At 37.3% G+C, this 20015-nt stretch overlaps 1 protein-coding gene across 4 annotated transcripts in view; it reads left to right on the forward strand.

The window, feature by feature from the left end:
* The window catches only part of LOC149197264 (uncharacterized), a 208169-nt gene that overhangs the window by 72546 nt on the left and 115608 nt on the right, over positions 1-20015 (forward strand). For all 4 annotated transcript variants that reach the window (XM_089405801.1, XM_089405799.1, XM_089405800.1 and 1 more), the window contains 4 exons: positions 14516-14543; positions 14959-15057; positions 15355-15424; positions 15592-15626. In XM_089405801.1, coding sequence (XP_089261927.1) covers positions 14516-14543; positions 14959-15057; positions 15355-15424; positions 15592-15626 — 232 coding nt within the window. The remainder of the gene's footprint in view (positions 1-14515; positions 14544-14958; positions 15058-15354; positions 15425-15591; positions 15627-20015) is intronic.

The following is a 20015-nucleotide window of genomic DNA, read 5'->3' on the forward strand; positions in this document are numbered from 1 at the left end:
GCAATCTGCAAAAATAGTTTGAAAACCCTAGACGTCTAGGGTTTCTGAGGTTTTCAATGCCAATTTCTTCCTCAATCTTGAAACAAATTTAGAATAAAAACCCAAATAACCAATATAAAAAATTTAAATTTCAAAACCTCAAAATCACAAATACTCTACAAAAATTCAAAATCCCAAAACCCCAAATATATACAAAAATACTAGAATTCCTCAAAACCCAAGCTAGAAAAAATAATTTACAAGTTAGATCTACAAAATTATTCACAAGATCTACAAACATACAAGGGTTTTAAAAAATTTTAAATTTTTGAGAAAAATATTTTGTGGAGTTTTCCTCTGAAAAATGGCTAAAACAACTTTAGAAACCCCAATGTATACTATAGCCTTTGCGAAGATTTAATCCACCGTATAAATGTTTGGAATCCAAACAACAATGATTCTTGCCCAAGTTTGTGAACTCGGAGGCCAAGGACTGAAGTACCTGCAAGCACTATGAATTTATCTCAAAATATTTTGTTAGATCACATGGGGAATGAAACCACCTAAGATTAGCCCAAAACTATCAATAGTATGGTTCTATTTCCATTTAATGAAAAAACAAATCTTACCAATATTCAACACAACAAAGAGATCTGTGTAGTCAGCACATACCACAAATCAATAAATAAGAACAATTTGAATTGCACCCCAAAGTCTTTATTATGATTGAAAATGTAGTTCCCAGTGTGACAATAGTTACAAAGCTGCTTCAATAGAAATTTTCTAGCCAGAGATCAAGATGCTAGAGACTCAAACGACTCTAATTTATAGATTTGTCCTCTAAGTGGAAAAATAATGGCTAGTTTCTTTGATCCTTGTCAAAATACTCTTGGCCGTTGATAAACACTTCAAGATCTTTTAATCTTGGCCCTTGCTTTTTTGTTTTTGAAGAATTTTCGATCTTATTATTTAATTCTTTTTTTATTAGCTCAAAATTAATTATTTTGAGCTAATTTCCTAAAAAATTTGACTTTGACTTAACCGTCAAGGTCCAAGGGTCCAATTTTTCTTGAAATATACAATATTCCCTTGGTGGAAGACCTTTAAAAGCTGATTCCTTTAGAACCCACGAATTTTTCCATTTGGAGAATTATTTTTCCTTAGACAATTTAATTTTGATTCTAATTAATTAAATTTTTGGCTTAGGATTTAATTTTATTTTGTTAGAAAAATTAATTAATTTACACATGAGGGGATTTACTTATTTTTCCACCTTCTAATACATAAGATTTTACATTTACAACTCTCAAAGGGGAAATACACATTTGGCTTAGACCCTCAAGACACATAACTCATCTGCGACACAATATGATCTAGTAAACCAAGTGATTTGTAATAAAATAAATAAGTCAACTAGCTTAAATTATTCCCAAATCACTTTTACATCAGACTCGACTAAAAACACGAGGACTCACCTAAGATTTTGACAATAAATTTCACCCTAGCTTTGGTGTTTAAGATGGAGGGAGAAAACTCTTTTGATTAGCCGTGTTTTAAAACCACAGGTAATCAGTGAGGTTAAAAAACCTCCTAGGATGAAATTCGTTATCAAAATCATAGGCTTATCTAGGTTGTTACATATATTCAAGGTCTTACTAGGATGATTTACATTAGATAACTTGCAGAATGTGTTTACAATGACATATACACTGTTGACAAATGATCCGATCTTGCTGAAAAGATTTGGCACTTCCGCTTCCTTGGAACTTTGACAAATCCGGTGCAACATGTTGAAAATGCAGCAAGAAATTCCTACTTAATTTTGCCTTGATTAAATTAAGAGAAATTCGAAATTCCACATTGCTAGACAATTTGAATGAGTTAATTGAGTTGAAATAGTTGTTATCACAGTTAGCTTAGTTAATTCGAGTTAGGGGCATGAAGTTCAGTTTTGTGCAGTGGGTTCCTAAATTTTAGGAGCCTAGGTTGAGTTAATTTCAGTTGTAACAATTTAAATCAGTTAAATTGAGTTATGGTCAGTTAAACTAGTTCCAATTGTTGGAGGAACTAGTGGAAGGTCAAGTAGTGGGGTGTGACATCAGTGGTAAACGAGTTAATTGATCAATCAACCTAAATTAGCTCATGCATGCAGAGAATACGAGTTACCTAGTTGAGATTGGAGTTAAAGGGCAGTGTACTATCAGTTGTAGCATATTCCAAGTTGTACAAGTGGTGCATGCAGTTAGAGGAAGGACCTAAAGGAATTGCGCAATCCAATGGAGGAAAATTCCTATTAAATAGGGGCCTAATTCCCATGGAAACAACACAAGGAAGTAGGAGCTTGGCAGGTAGGATAATTGGCTAAGTATTAGCCAGGGTCAGTCTGTGAGGCAGTGAGATAAACAATACTAGTGCAGAGGTTGCTCAGGCTTGAGAAAACATTGTATTTCTTCTCTATTTTCTGATTAATGCAATATGGATAATAAGGGGTTTTTAATAGTTGTTTTTTCCTGGATAAATCTCTGAGCATATGTGATTGAATTTTGTCTCATGTTTATGTTGTGATTTCTCGATCGATTAAATTGCTTTGCGTTGATGAGTAGAGTAGATTCAAGTATTTTGTTTTAGTAAATTGCATTAGCAGTTTTGAATCTACAAGGAATTTTTACAGCTTAGACATAGGGTCTACCCACTAGATTCGCCTCATGTTTCTTAGAGATTTTCTTAGAACTCCTAATGGCCTAGTTGATAGAGATGTTAGCAAATAGAGAAAATGATCTCTGTTAGTTGATTGATTCATCAATCAGATTGGTTGAAATCAAGTTAGACGCTTGATGCCCTGGGTGGTTCACTAATTAGATGGGGAGAAAGATGAGAACCAAGGTCTGTTAAGAGCTATTGGTAGATGCTACCAGTATCTATCAATTGGAAAAGATCAAGGATTCACACTCTGTCGAGATCCGAGCATTTGGACATTTGAAAAACTCTGAAAAGGGACTTTGTTGAAAAATCCCAGATGTGGATGCCAAGGTAGTAGGTTACATGGAGCCCATGGGGGTATTGTTGAACCAATGGGTAAGTTGATGTTGACGTGGAAGGATGTGTCATGATGATGTGAGATCAAGGCATGCTAATGTGTTGATGATGTGGCATGTCGACGTGGTGAGATGATGTGGCATAATAGTGCAAGTGAGCTCATGTGGTGGTTGTGGAAATCTGGATTTTTTGTAAAATGAGTTTCTTTTGGGTTTTTCTAGATCTGGATGGATCCACATAAATCCGAGAAATTTGAAGACCCAAATATCCAATGAGCGGGGTTGACCACGTGGAACCAGTTTGATGTGGTGGTTGCGAATAAGGATTGGAGTATCGCTGTGATGTTGAGGTGGAGGCCAAGTGATAGTTGAGTTGTGGGTGACGTAGATGGTTGAAGGGTCTGGATAGTAGAGATCTGGAGGTCTGAAAATCTCTTAAAATGAGAATTTGGATGGGTTTGAAATTTCTTGAAGATTTGGATGAACTCAGAAGGGCAAAGATCCAGTAAAATGACAGAGTAGGGGATTCACAAGGGATTCTTGGAAATTTTGAATCCATATAAGAGTGGTGGGTTGACGTGTCCATTGAGGACATGGCGCTATGTAGTGCCAATACGTGGACAAGGATTGTCACATGGCAACATGGTGCTATGTGGTGCCAATACGTGGACAAGGATTGTCACATGGCAATGTAAATTGTTGACATGGTGCTTGGAAAGGGAAAATTTTCAAAAGGCTATAACTTTGTGTGCAAACCTTAGATTTTGATGAAATTTATATCGTTGGAAAGCTCTTGAGAGCAGAACATGGCAGTGGTCTCAAAAAAGGGTTTCAAGGTGAGTAAAAGAAGGTGGAAATTTATAACCCTACCTCCTTAAAATGACTTAGGGGTTGGATATGTTACACAACCTTTCTTAAATAATCAACATTGACATCATAATAGAATTTATTGTCTAAAACATTGGAAATATAATTATATATGTCTGGCAAATGCCAAATTTACAAATACACAAGGGTAACATAAAATCGAAAGATGGTTCTAGTCGACTCTTGATGTTAGACAAGTCATAGTGGAATAGTAAGCAAATTCATCTTGATCTATGCAATCTTCCACCTCATCTCTTGTTGCTATTGAAGTGCTCCCTCAGCTAGAGTCACTAGGTCGAGCTTCATCACATTGCGTGAGGTCATCAAGCTTTCTTTTTGCGTCCTCTTGCAAAACCTCCATAGGAAAATCATGTCACTTTTAACTTGCAAGCCACCATAATCCCACATTCCATTGGGTTTAACTCGATATTCTAGTTATTACTGAAAAAAAGGCAAAGATTTGTGTGAACAAACACTGGAATTTGTACCTTTTGTGGTATAAGGCAATTTTTCCTAGCAAAGTGGATGAATGGATACTCACTCCATTTTTGCTAGCATGCTAATGAATTGGTGATTTGTGAGTGTGGAGTGTAATGGACTTCTACCTCGTTGAAATTTAAATGATAAAAAGCTTGAAACTAGAAATATAAAAACAATTTGTTCAATGGGTCATGGTCTAATGGCAAATTTGGGTGCTTGTTGTGACAATGAGCAAGGGTCAAACCTTAATAAGCATGCTTCTCCCCTTTGTGGGGTTTGTTAGATGTTGTTGCCATAGTTTTGAAACTAAGCTGGTCTGACTTAGAATCAGCCTGGTTGACCGAGCCATACCCCTTCCCGGACCGACTAGGTCCATTATTTGGTTCAGCGACCAGTCTCTTACTGAACTGGCTGAGTTGGTCACCTATTTGGCCGGTTCAGTAATGGACCAACCAGACTGACCGAGCTCGACTTAAACCGGTTGATCTCAGTGACGAGAAAAAAGGCAGGTTGGGCGGTCTTGAAATCGTTTTTTTTTTTGTTTAAACTATTTCCTAGCCCTTTTACCCTTCTCCCACGCCTATAAAGGTGACCCAACCCCCTCATATTTCCTCACAACTATCTCATTGCATTTATGTGAGCATTTGGGAGGAGTTTGTGAGCAGTTGGAGTTGGGTTTTGAAGCAACATTGCAGGGGTTCTTGGGTGATCTTTGGAGCAACATTGAGGAGCTGGTTTTTGGAGCAACATTGGTTATGTGTTTTTGTTCTAATCTCTATATATTAAATGTATTGGACAGCGCACTTGGTGCCATTTTGATATAATAGATATATTCTTGAGCATGCTTTGATCAAATGTTGTTTTCTCTCTATTATTCTAATGCTTTGAGTTTGGCAACATGAATGAAAATCTTTAAAAATATGTTTTTTCATTAAAATTAAATATTTAATGTACTTTTTACAAAGACCGAGGCATTGGAATCAACTAGTCCGAGTCGATACCGAGTTGGAGTTGACCCTTGGCCGGTTCCGAGTTCGATTTTTAAAACTATGGTTGATGTTGATCATTGGTGTAGCCTTTGTGTAATTTATTGTAATGGCTTTGGGGATGTACCGACAACCTCATTCTTTGCTGAAAAATGTGAAGGGTGAGACAAATTTTATTTATGGGTTTTTCGTCCACTAGTTTCCCAATCAAAGGGAATCAAATTTTAAAATTTAAAATTCGATAATTATTTTGAAGTTTCCTTTGAAAGAAATTAGATAGCCCACTAATGAAGCAAGGGAGCTTCCTATTCCATATTTCTCCAAGAAGTCTATAGGTTCAAGTTCAATCCTATATGCATAATCCTCTTTTGGAAATTATTCCCTTGATGTCAAATTTTTTCCTTATTCAATATCTGGGGTCATGCAATCAAAAGGTCATAAAATTGTTAAATCTATTCCAATCTTTCATGGCCTGTCCATCTTCTTTTGGTTGCATATGGAAACATTTCGGATTAGGTAGAAATACCTCTGAATGTCTAAGGTGTGAAGCATCTTCCATTTTTGTAGATTATGACACTCCACCTCCTCCTTTTAATTTGGTTAAAATTTAGAATGCTCACAAATTAATGTTAGTTTTTCAAAACCCAGCACTTGTCATTTAATGTCCAGCAAAAGATTACTGAATAAACAGACCGCTAGGTTCTTAACAAAAAGAAATATTCAGTGGAAGCAATTAACTATTTGAATCACATGAATCACAAACAGATTTTTACCCAACAAATGAGTTCATCATTAATAAAACTCAGAACCTACTTGGGCTCCCATCCTGGGATAGTGGCTCAATTGAGAAAATATAGATACAAAAATTACTCTGGATTTGATCCATTAGATCTGCCCTATATCAATGCTCAATCTCCTTGCAGATCTAGATCTCTAGCCTCTACACTTCCTCGGACTTAGCACACGCTCATTGAGTTACTGCTCTTAATTTTGCGCTGCGGTTGTGTGTCTCCTTCCACTCCCTAATTGCTTTTATAACTTTGCATTGAGCCAAAACCCTAACCCTAACCCTAATCTCAAATGATTGACGACTTACTTGAGATCAATTGGTAAGATTAAAAATTACTAAAATAAATCACTTTACTATTAAGTTTTCCTAAGTTTTATTAGCTCAATAAGCCAACACATTAATATGTGCTTTCCTAAGTTTGAGTTACATCAACAACTTGCTCAACTTAGAGCAAGTGTTCTAAGGAAAGTGAGCAACTTTTGCGCGCCTAGACACATGGCCTGTGAAGAAGTACCTGCTTGAGCTACAAAATTCAACAATTAAGACCTCCTGAAGGTTGAAACCTGTCCCTTATTTGGTCCATACACAAACATCAACCAAGCACAAATGGTTACTGTCAAATATACATAGTGTTAAAATTGAATTTTCCCTAGGCATTTTCAATGTTAAGACTTCATGCAACGAACTAGGTTCGTATACTCAGAGGAATGCTTTGATACTAATGTAACGCACAATGTTCGTATACGCAGCGAAATAATTAAGAAGAATTGAAATATATAAGTGTCCATCGTAGGACAAGTAGTAATTGTATATAAGAATTGTTGAATGTACAAAAGATGTGTGAAATGATTACAATGAGGGCCCACTTATATACCTAGGCAAGTACCCTTTCATGAATGGTCATGTCTCTAAGACATGCCTCTTCATTACTAACTAACTAACTATTAGTTAATTAATTATGTTGGACACCTAATCCTCTATGGGTTGGTGTGGAATGTTAACAGTCACCGGAGTCCAAGAGACTGCTTGGTATATGAAGACCAAGGGTCACAAGGAATTGTATTTATATGTGAATATTGTTAATAGAATGCAACTAACGTTTATCCTACTCTTGTTGTCTTCTCCATATGTGTTTAACATGGTATCAGAGCTACTTGGCTCAAAAATGCCTCTGCCTTACTGAGCTTGTGATATCTATGTTTGGATGCACTCTACTCATCTTCTCATAATCCCTCATATTCACATGTTGTTCTCTGAGCATACTCGGCTTGTTTAGAATCGCTTCTTCTCGCCCTTGTAGCTGACCTCAATCATAAGCTTATCCCCAGGGTCAGATAATACCTTGAAAGGCCAGAGCTTCATGTTGCTTTGCACGGAGGCATCGCTAAAGCGCCTGCCAATCAATCTTTTAGCATTAAATACTGTGTGCTGGGGATTCATGGCTACCTGATTCTTGGCGGCGTCCCCAATTAGATGCTCTGTATCAATAAAAGCAACATAGGAAGGAGTCGTTCTGTTACCTTGGTCATTGGGAACTATTTCTACTCTGTCGTGCTTCCAAGCAACCCACACAACTGTAGGTTGTCCCAAGCATGTGTTGGCTCCAACTCCTGGGATAACAACAACCTTGTTATATGCCCCCTTAGAAACATCAGCTTGCAATACTACCTTGACCTCGAGATAACTGTCCAAGTATTATAGATTTGGATAAGTTTCAACCATTCCTTCAATAAATTCTGTCACGAAATCGCTAGGATCATGTCCTCCATGGCGTGTATCACATCGAATGCATTGCATTCCGTTCTGGCTGCGAGGCTAACAAAGTAGTGAGCTACCTTACCGAGGCTGCAGAGGTAGCGGATGGCAATATTTGCCAGAGCTTCGAAGGCAGATTGCTGGCAGGATTGGAACCCGACACCTTCGCATATTTGCACCACTGCAATTCTAGGAATCGCTCAGTTGAAGGCATCCACTCCTCCAATGGGCTTTTTCTCATTGTTTGTCGGCATCCGTGCCGTTGTTGCCTGCGGTGGCGTTGTCGGTGTTCCTCCGTTGGTGGCCATCCTCGTTACTGAATCATAGAAACTGCTTCACTAGGGTTTTCTATGTTAAAACCCGACTGAGTATTTCTTGAGAGGGTGGTAAAGAAGAATTTTGCATTAAAACAAAACGAAATTGTGTAAGTATAGAGAGAAGGGATAACTGCTATCACTCTTTATACTCTCTTGCTAGAATGTGTGTGCATTTCATGCTGATCACACCTTTTGGAATGCCATGATTTATCCTCATTAGTTGTGGAGATTTTCACTGATAGGGCGACTACTTCTTTCTGGCATGAGTGATAGTGCCCTTTTCAATGCATCCGCTATGCCATTCATGGCGTTCGAGAGTTTAATTCATGTCTTCAAACATTTATAAACATGCGCCTTGTGGGTTCCATTCAGATGTTGAGCATAATATGGGTTGAATTATATGTCCATTGATGTATTGAATGCCAAAGCATCCATGTGCATTGAACTTTCAAGTCAAGCCATTTATATGTGCCACTACCGCCAACGAACATCTACGTATAGTCAACTACCTTTCTGGCAGATATACCAAATTTCTTTTATAGAGTTGATATTGTTTCAAAAGGAAGGAGGCTGAAACTCAAATTGCTCCAAGGAAACCAACGAAAGCTCAAAAACTTTGAAGTGGTGCCTCATTTTGAGATGTTTGAATTTGACCACATTGGTTGAACTTCTATTGGTGTAAGAGGGTGGAATTTGAAGTGTTAGTTGTGAGTTTTATTGTCAATATTATTTCTAAAATCCTCCTTAGCAACAATATCTGATCTCATGACCTGTACAAGGCAGTAATATCTCCCTCTCACATCTTTGTTGAGTGAATTATACACCTAAAAGAACTCTGTGTTGGTATCATTTTCTATCTTTAAGGCCAAAATTTTTACTTGCTCTTATTAGTTGAGCTTGAAAAATGGTTAGAATTACTGAGGTATTAGAGTTACTAAATACTCTAATTAATTCCACTATTGATGAGATGGTCCAAATCAATAAGGACACTCTCTCCGATATTTGAACTTGTTTACAAAATGCAAAAGAAAACATTGAATTTTTGCAGCTTGAATTATAGCTACAACAAGATGAGTTACAAAAAAACAACTTTCTGACCCTGTTTTTGTTCAGAACATTGAGACAGACACCCATCAATAACCAACAAGTCATCAAATCAATAATGCTGAGGTTGATACAGATCAAGTGCTCATTTCAGAAGCATATATGAATACAGGTGTGGAAATTCAGTCTGTACTACTACTTCCCAAGCCAATCCTCAGACCTTGGGAAGAGCTTGTCAACAACAAGTACAAAACAGGTCTTGGATATGATAAGGAGGTGTCCTTTCATATTCCAGACTATTCCAAGCCCATTCAATTTCAAAGTGCTAGACTTCTTCATGGCAGTTCACCTTCACCTGTTCTAGATTCTGTACCTCCACATTCGCAGCCAAAAGTTGTTAAATGCCAACACTGTGACCGAGTTGGCCATATGAAAGATCACTATTTTGATCTTCATCCGTGCAAGCATTGTGGTCAGCGTACTCATTCTTCACATAGATGCTTCAAAAACAAGCCTTCTGCAAGAACAAAGATTCATCTTGGATGGATCGCTTCTTGGCAATGGGCTTCAACAACCAAGAAGATATTTCAGTTATATGTCATAATCTCTTCTAGAATATTAAAAGGTCTTGCAATTGATTTTCTCCATCTTCTCACCTTGTATCTGACAGGGGGGAAGTGATAGTCATCTACAAGCTTCAAAGTCACATCAAGCGAGCTTGAGCCACAACTTGCCATACTAGATTTAGAGTTGTAGCCAAAGATGGAGATGCCCCTGAGCATGCCTATATGTTGGTGGCCAACCTCAAACCATCGATGCGGGGTGAGACCTCCCTTTTTAGGCTGAGATTCTCCCTCTTCAAAGAATTGGGGACACTTCCTCTAGCAGAAGACTTCAACTTCTTGCTAGTTCTGGAAGAGTTCTAGGAATTGCAGTAAGCATTCCGGAGTTGGTGGTCATCCTTAAACCACCGCAGGTTAAGACCTCCCTTTTCAGGTTGAGGTTCTCACTTTTTATGCAGGTTGTAGACCTTTCTTCTTCCACGTTGAAGGTCTCCCTCTTCAAAGCATTAAGGCGCACTTGTCTAGCACAAGACCTCAGCTTCTTGCAAGATTTGGAAGAGTTCCAGGAACTGCACTAAGTGTTCCAGTGTTGGTAGTCATCCTTAAATCACCAACATTTCAGAGAGTACATTCAGCCTAGTGCTGCCATGCATTTTTGCACATTTTGTATTAGAGCTCTTTTCTTGGACTCATACATACCCCTTCGGATTAGGGGGGGGGATGTTGGACACCTAATCTTCTATGGGTTGGTGTGGAATGTGAATAGTCACCGGAGCCCAAGTGACCACTTGGTATATGAAGACCAAGGGTCACAAGGAATTGTATTTATATGTGACTATTGTTAATAGAATGCAACTTACATTTATCCTACTCTTGCTGTCTTCTCCATGTGTGTTTAACAAATTATTATTTATTATTATTGTATTTATACTTACATTTATTATTTTTATATGAATTTTATTCATAACACTTCAACATGTTTGTGAGTGCATATTTTGTTTCTAGTGTTTGAGATCATGCCAATTTCTATATCTACATATTCTTTAGTGACATGGGTGTAAAGAATTCATAAATTGAGGTTTCTTTTGCAATTTCCGAAATTTCACCTCTTTGGAGGTTCAACGGATGTAATTCCTGTGAATTATCAGCCTTAGGGATGAACTGAAATATAAACTACAGCAGCAAACAGTGGACAATATTTCACTTGATATCAACCCCAATATACCTGGCGATCCAAGAGAGAAGATAACAGATATATGCCAACAAGTTTCGTCCATTTAGGGCAACATTTTCATGAATAAAACAGATTGAAGATCGCTGCAATTATTGGAGACTTAAAGCAATAAATCTGCCCTGTTATCTTCAATATAAATGTTAAATCCCTTCAACAGTTTCAAACTTATATTATATATCAAATTAGCAGGACATATAAATGCTGGAAATTACCAAACCATGAAGAAAATGACAGCTGAAAATCAATTCTGCAATAAGAGAATTTTGGACAGATGAAAACTTCATATATATGGATAATAGATTAAGTTTAGGTACATGGTTGTAATGCCCGAATGAGGATTCTGCCTCGGCCCCCTAAAAGAGGAGATTTCAATAGGCATGGCGAATGAGCGGCATCCATCCATTCAATGCCCCTCCCCGTGTGGGCCCTCCTGTTCCGGTGTGTAATGAGGATGCGCAAGCAGGCTCGACCATAAGGGAGAGGTTATTTCGGATATAGGCAACCGGTAATCGAGACCTCCTTCCTGGGACTGATGGCCTTTCGGCTATTGGCACTGACAAGCTGGCTATGATGGGTACTCGGACTAGGGACTATGCTGGACTACCGGCAATGGCAACTGGCTATCTTATCTATCGACTTCATTCAACGACTATCGACTATCAGCACCTTCGGGCATCTCAGATTGTCTATGATGACTGTCAATGAGTACTTGGCACTGACTACTTGGCACCAAGCATAGTTTTATAGCTGCACAAACCATAGCTTCTAGCTGCACTGACTGTATCCAGCCCAGTCGAGATAGCAAACCAAGCCAAGTTGAATAGTAGTGCAGCAGCCGCAGTTGATTAGCCAATCTGATTAGCAAATAGCCAAGTGTTTGAGTTGCATATATTATAAATCAGATTTTTTTTCACGAATTCAGGTATGACTTCTTTTATATATCTTCGAAGGTTTCCAATAAAAATGCCAACATATCCAAAGTGATGAACATCCGCAGCTTAAGAAAATAATGTCATAGCTAAAGCAATTCTTTAACTGCAATCAATATAACTAATGCTACATTGCATGTCTTTATCTGTCATTGGAAGCAGTTATATAATAAGAATAAATTACAAATTCATGAAAGATTTTCAATGCCATTCACAAGGGTTTGACTAAAACAGTTAACCTGGACCCTTTGCATATATCCCATTGTTTCTTGTTTTTTCTTCCTTTGTGCATTGGATGTTGAGCCTAACAAGTTTACTATGGAAAACTTGCACCCTTGAAGTTTAGATTACTTATAATAAAGTAGTGGTTTCAGTTTCTAGAAACATCTAGTCAATTCTCCTTTGGTTTACAGTCTCCAAGTTAAGTCTCAATTCATTAACTTTTTGCAGAGTCATCTTTCTGTATGTGTTCTAACCCAATTAGGGAACATGCTAATAAGATAAGATAAGATAATTTTATTAATGTCCAACAAATGACCATAATAGGTCAATGGGACTGTCGGGTACAATGATTACAACATGCCAAGCCGGTGGACCAAGCGGTCCCCTTTAACTTTTCTTTTTAAAGAGCAGAAAATACATCTATAATCTAAGTAAATGTAAATGTAGAAGCTAGGAGCTCTCGGCTTCGAAACAGAGCTCTGCGATGAAGCAGAGAAGGAGAAGGAGAAGGAGGAGGAGGGAGTTTCCTGTCCAGTCCCTACTCCTAACATCCGAGGTCGAGAGAAGAAAACTGGGAGAAGCTTGTCAAAGTCTGCTGTCCTGTGGGCATACTGGGCTGTCGCTGCTGTCGCCTGGAGATTCTAGGGCGCCTCCCAGGGGTGGATCCAATCCTGGAGTGTGGGTGCAGTCTGGTGGGTCAGCCCCTCGGGACCGCACTGATCTGGTCTCAGTGTCTGTGGGTCGGTCAATGGTTCTTTTGGTGCCCCGCGCTGATGGTAGCGCCCTAAAGAAGTCCGTGATCTTCTGCGTGGTGTCCGATTTGGTGGGGGGCTGAAGAAAACGGGCCCGAAATCTGAAGGCCTCCTGGAGATAAAGTGCAAGGCATCTCGGATCAACATATCTGAGGAAGTTGGACAAAGTCTGAGAAGACCTGAAGAGACAATGGAAACGATGTCGAATCTCGTAGTAAGCAGGGCATCCGAAGATGAAGTGAAACAGATTTCTGAATATTAGGATTGAGACCAGAACATTTATTTTTCGAATGAAGATATTCCATTTAAGCTCTTTGTGACTTTGACAATATAGGGATCCTTTCCATAAATCTTGAATTCTATTTGAAGTAAGAGCACGTCTCAATAATATGGATGAGCAAAAGGTTCCAGCATCTGATTGATGCTTTACATCAATTAGTCCAACATTGGGACAGTGCCAAGACATAAATGAATCATTGTAATTGGAGAGATCAATCGCAACCCCAGCCTAACTTAATGCTTTACTTTCTAAGATTGGCCATTTGTAAGTTGTACTTGAATCATAGTCGTGGGAGGATTGTAAATGTTCATAGGCTTTCATGTTTTAAAACATATAGAAACAGTACATAACAATGAAAGAAATGTTTATTTAATTAGACAGAACTATGGAAATGCATCCCATGATATCTAGTCATTTATTTATAACGGATTTTTCAAAAGGGAATTGAACATGTGGTAAAATGTATAGTAACAAGAGTTGGCTTTTTATGGTTATGATATTTTTAAAAGAAAATCAGATTATTAGAGAAGCATCTTATTTCCTTGATTGGGACGAGGCTTGACCCTTCATACAATACAAAAGTGTGGGTAGGAATCCATGCTACAAAACCAACAAATATTTGAAAAATATGGATGTCTGTCAAAAAGGACTTTCAATTTCAACTCCTTTAAAAAAGACTGTCAATATCTCCTGAATGCAATTAACAAACTCCTATTATAGAAACCCTGGTACAAGTAAGCACTTAATATTGACTGAAATTGATCCTTTTTTTCATTTCTTTTATTTGCATTAAACAGATCTCTGTACTAGAACCCTGTTAACCCATACAGTGATTCTTGCTACCAAAGGGTTAAGGTCCAGTGAGACTCAGTCACACTGGTCTATTACCAGAAGATTCATGGCATAACCTTTGATATTCATTTTTTTCCAGTTTCCGGGAAACTTCTATTTTTGGCAATTCTGCGTTTTCTGATATTCAGATCATCATGTGTCTGCACATCAGATTTGACTAGTTCTTCTTGATCCTGGTGAAAAGCAAGTCCAGTGGGACTGTTTTCACTTAGATCTGAAATGGCATGGGCAGCATTGCCTATGCCTAGAAAGCCATGTTAGGACAGATTTTGTTGGTTCCCATTCTCTTTGTTTCTTGAGATTTTCCTTCTTTTGGATTGACTCATTTTTCAGAGGTAGAGTTATATTTTATTGTGAAGGTTTTGCTATTTAGCTTTTTTAGTCAAAGAGGGGTTAAGTGAATCTTTTTGTTTTTGTGATTTGTTGTCAGATATCCGGCTCTGGGACATTGCGGCCAGGTATGATCCTATGTTGCTTCATTGATCTTTACATGGTTGTAGATCACAATTTTTGTGTCAATATGCTATGCTATCTGTATAGGGCTGAAAAGCATCTGATCATTTAGAATAGTTTTGAATGTTTTACCATTTAATTTCATGGATTGATTTTCATGGTAGACAAGGATAGAGTTGTTTTGTATTATAACTAAGAGACTGCCTTTTTTGGTTCTTAATTAATTGGTGTTTATATATTACAAGTTGCAACCATATTTTAATATTGCTTTGCCATTCAATTATAAACTTTATTTAGCTATTGAAGGAACTATGCTTTTAATCATCATATTGCTATGCCCATTTCTGGTATATGTATATCATATTTTTTGTAGTTTGCACGTTTCTGATTTAAAGTAACTAATGGATGCTTGTAAGTTAGGCGCACAATTCAACAATTTCCAGGTCATAGAGGAGCGGTGCGTGGTTTGACTGTGTCTACAGAAGGAGAGCGGCTTATTTCTTGTGGAGATGATTGCACGTAAGAATCTACATGACGTATTTTGTGGAAATTATTGGTTACACTTGCTATTTTTTAGTATTTGACAAGCCAGATCGAATGGGTATTATGATATCTACTTTTTCATGATATGGATGCTTAAATTTTACTGATCTTTGGAATTGTATTTATTAGAATTTTTTTTTTGGGGTTTGGGTACATTTTCTCCCTGTCAATACAAGTTTGTTCAATGAAAACTCACTTTGACTAGTATGAGCACTCACTAATCTAGGCTAAAGCACAGTTGGGGTTATCCTAATTCATTTCTTATGTTTACAGAGTTAGACTATGGGATATCCCAGTTGCTGGCATTGGGGAATCAAGTTATGGCTCAGAGAATGTTCAAAAGGTTTACTTTTATATGCCCTGCATTTTTGTATTTAGTTGCACAAAGTTAATCCTGTATATACTATAAACATTCTTAGAAGTAAACTTACATGTGAAATTTATAAAAGTCCAAGCAAAATCTCTAGGTAAGCACACTGACTGGGTTTGCTTGTTTATTTTATGCGGCAGCCACTAGCAACCTATGTGGGAAAAAATTCTTTCAGGTACTTTCAGCCCTTTAAACAACAACTCCTTCGATGTCTATAACTTTTCCATACCAAAAAACTTCTCATTGTAGAATATTTTGATTGTTTACCTTTTATGAACTGTTTATCAACTATTCAAAGTACATATGCAAGTGCAAATTTGTTATCGATGCTCTGTTTTTCATTTTCTTCAATGCTTAATGAAGCAGTGAAGGTGTGATTGTGAAGAACTAGAAACTATTAGATAAGATAAGATTATTTGTATTGATGTCCAATAAATGGCCACAAACTTGGTCATTGGTACTCAAAAGTACAACCAATGTGAATCTACAGTAGGAATGTGAAAGCAACTCCTATCCCTAATCTACTAAAAGCAATCTGATCAATAGAAATATAAAGACCATAAAAAGAAGCAATAAAAATACAAATTCATGTAGAAGTAGAGCGAGGAGAGACAGGGGAATAAGAGAAATGAGAGAGCTCCCCATCATAGTCATTGAGCACTGCAAATGGGCTGATGCATTTCTTGATGATACCATCTGGAAAATATCCAGAGCCATGGGGACATGTTTGTGTAACTGTGGGAGGAGCCTTGGATGGAAAAGGTCCATCACTTATAACATCCACATCCAAGGCCGGTAGGGGTGTTGATTTTTCATACAGTCTTCTATACTGATAATTACTTCTAATGATTTAGTTCTTTTTTACATTCTTATCCATAATTCCATCATTAAGCAATTACACAAAAGACATCGAAAATACAACATTTATGACAGTAGGATCATGAAGAGACAGCCAGACAAGAAAAAACGAAGCATTTTAACCCTGGGAAAACCCACATGGGTGAAACACCCAGCAACCTTTTCCTTAGAGAAACTGATTTGTTCAACAAGAGATACATCTAAATCAAACCTCAGGTCAAACTGACCACCAACATTATTCTGGTCAAACCTGGTCTAATAGCCCTTTTAGTCAAGTCATCCTTCTGCCCAGAGAACTCGGCCGTCTTCTTCATCCAGAGAATTCGGTACGCTTCTTTATAGAGAGAATCTTGGTCTGCTTCTTCATACATAGAGAATCTCGATCTCATATTGTGCCTATAGAAGCTTGGTTCTGCTGCCTTCTGATCCACAGAAATTCAGTCCTTCAATTAGCCTCAGACTCGCTCAATATTCTGCTTCAGAGCTGTCTTGTCTCTGCCTCAAATCCGTCTTCTCTTTCCCTCAGAAAGTCCAAACTTACTTCCATAGAAAAGATCTGAGTTATGCATCAAATGTGAGAGGGCAAGTGTTTATATAGTCATTTGTTATGCCGAATGGGTGCCATCATAAGTTGGGGTTGACTTGAACTGTTTGAGGGCTGACTTGACTTTGTGGAGCCAAAAGATTCAAATTCTAAAATTCAATTTTTGTTTTTGCTAAGCGCATGAAGAACATGCTTTACATTTATCATTATAAATACATCAAGGGCTTAAAATAAATTATGAAGATTGACCATAGTTACAAAATTCAACAAGGGAGGGGGGTGTGGGGAAGAATCTTCAAATGGAAGACTGATTGCTTAAGTTGACTTTGGGAGCAGTACTCTGTAGTACCTAGTCTTGTTTTTCATTAATGCATCATATTCTACTTGCATTTCATCTATCTATTCTTGCTTGCCATTTGCTTCCTTAAAAGAATCCAGACCATAAGAATTCACAACTTCACTTTTCGTTGAAGCAAGATTTACTTGATATGGTGATTTTGACCTTGTTCTCCTCTAACCTTGCGCCATCTCATCTAGCATTGCATCTTGAAGCATCTTGTAGAGTTATTTTGGCCTCTTTTGAGAGCCACCGAACTAACATCCACCTCCTCTACCATCTTCTTCTTATAATTCTAGCTTGATTTTTTCTTCCTCTTCTTTTTTCTTCCTCCTCTTCTTTGTCTTCTTCTCTTTTCTTTCTTTTATATATGATAGGAGATTTGAGTTTGAACTCTTTTTTTATCAATCCACAAAACATCAACTTTCCATTCGGATGTTTGCACATGTGGGGTTTCTCATAAAAAATTACCTCTCTATTGATAACAATTTCCTATTTACTGGATCGTATTACTTGTATGCATTTGATTCAATGCTATGTCCAATAAATATGGACTTCCACTTATGGCTACCAATTTTTTGTTGAAATTTGATGACTAAAAAGTTTCATGCAATCACAACCCGGTTTTAATTTCACCTTATCACTCCCATTCAGTTAAATGCCCTTTTCCATAAACACACATTCAACATATAGAATTCTGGAAATGAAATTTTCAGATTAAAACACATAGGACTGTCAACACATGCTGAAAATAAATATGGACATAAACAGACTAGCAACACACATAAAAGTACACACAGATTTTTGGTCAACTTAGACCCAGGCAAAACCCTTTCAATCTTCTCCGGGGAAAACCTGTTAGAGAGTTCTTCAAATTTATTTATCTTTCAAGTTCAAGAAAAATACATTTGCAGAAAAAACAAAACAACAAAATACAACTTATCTCTTCAACCCAAAACTCCTTGAAAACCGTGCCCACTTTGCCTCAATTTCCATGCTCACTTAAAGCTGAAAATATGTACTGTACGGATATGTATTGTACAGACTACTGTACGGATTCCATATGAATTGTGCGGATTTCCGTACTGCTGTACATACTGTATGACTTTTCCAATTTTTTTTCAAAAACTTCTTTCGAACGGCATGCAGCTCACAGCATTAAATGCTGTTCGTACTGTACCTTCTGCTATCTTCTATGCCTTGATTTCCGTGCCCAGCTTTGCCCAGAAATCACTCCTTCAACTTACTGCAACAAATTTCTCCTTCATAACTTTTCTCCAGCTCTCAGCCTCCTTTATCCAATCTGTTCATGAAGAATGAATGCAATCTCTCTTTTCTTTTCCCCTTTTTGTTTCCCTAAATGACTTTGGGCAACCCTAAGATCTAATGGCTCAGATTCATTTAGATCAAGAAATGAGAATAAATGTGCATTTAATTTTCACTTTCTATTTTTTAACTCACCCATTAAATAAAATACCCACATTGTACTTTATGTCTATAGTCACTTTTCACTTTAGAAAGAAAGAAGAAGATAGAAATTATTTGTACTTTATAATTTAACATTGACTTTACCACTTATAAAGTCACTTTCACTTTATAAAGTCACACTTAGGAAAAGAATTATTTTGGACACTTTTTCCTAGGTAGAGACTAACCCATGGGAAACCACTTGTCCGAGGTACATTAAAAATCGACATTTTTGTCTATTTTTCTGTGGAACATGTCAATATGTCAAACAACCAAAAAATTTGAAATTTGCTTACCTATGTTTTCTTTCGTAACCAAACCCTATAAGTAGTCTAACACACACTTCCTTTGTGGGACTTCAAATCAACAAAAAACTTTTGATTAAATAACTTCAACCCAAAACTGACAACTTACATGATGTCCTTTTATCATGCATCTAGCCATCTTTGTGATGGATTGATTCTTCCACTCTAGATTAGTTGAGCAGTTACTAACAAAGAATAATGGAACTTAAATGTCATATCTCATTATGTATGACTTATTTCTCACTTTATGAATTATTTATTGACCCTATAATCAGGTCACACTAAATTACTTACACCCTGTCTTAACACCAATTAATTTGTGTACTTAGACTGTGCATGGATAAATGGTATACATACCCTGATTTGTTACTGTATCTGTAATTATCCAATAAACCTAATTTGCACATGGATAAGGAAATTCCTAAAAGATATATTCATTTATCCTAGTCATAAAATGTAAGGATTAGATAGCCCAATGGGCTAGCCTGAGTGGTTGAGTGCTTTAAACTTCATGCAGGAGGCATTAAGGTTAATCCCCTGAGGTAGTTGTCTCTGTCGTATGCTTCACTCAATGTCCTTATTCAGTCAGGCATTGTAATCAACATTGACAGGTTACCCACAAGGTTTTCATTAGAAAAGAAAATGTACAGATAAGGTGTGGAACACGTGTGAAACTACCTCAGAATAATTTCTTTCCACTAAACCGATTGTCAAAAGGCCTCACCAATGAATGGTTTAAACCATTTTCGAGGCTTTGACACCAAAATAAGATATGTGGATATACCAAACATAACATTCTCCTTGAAATTATTTACAGTGAGGTTTGCTACCCTCTGTTACACCCCAAAATGCAAGGGGGTATTTTAAGAGTTTCAAAGGCATTCTAGCACCCCGACTTAATGAAGAAAGCACTGTTCTGACGCCATGGAGGTGATGGAGCCTTGTTTTTCAGACATTTGGCAAATACCAGTGGCATATTTGTACGCAGAGTTTATAACAGACAGTCATTCTAACCTGTAGCAAGTCGAAGCTGTGGATGGGCACAATATCCCA

This window comes from Pinus tabuliformis, chromosome 2_2 (genome assembly GCF_031772625.1).
Source record: "Pinus tabuliformis cultivar Carrire ecotype Pingquan chromosome 2_2, CPIR1, whole genome shotgun sequence".
NCBI classification, from domain to species: domain Eukaryota; kingdom Viridiplantae; phylum Streptophyta; class Pinopsida; order Pinales; family Pinaceae; genus Pinus; species Pinus tabuliformis.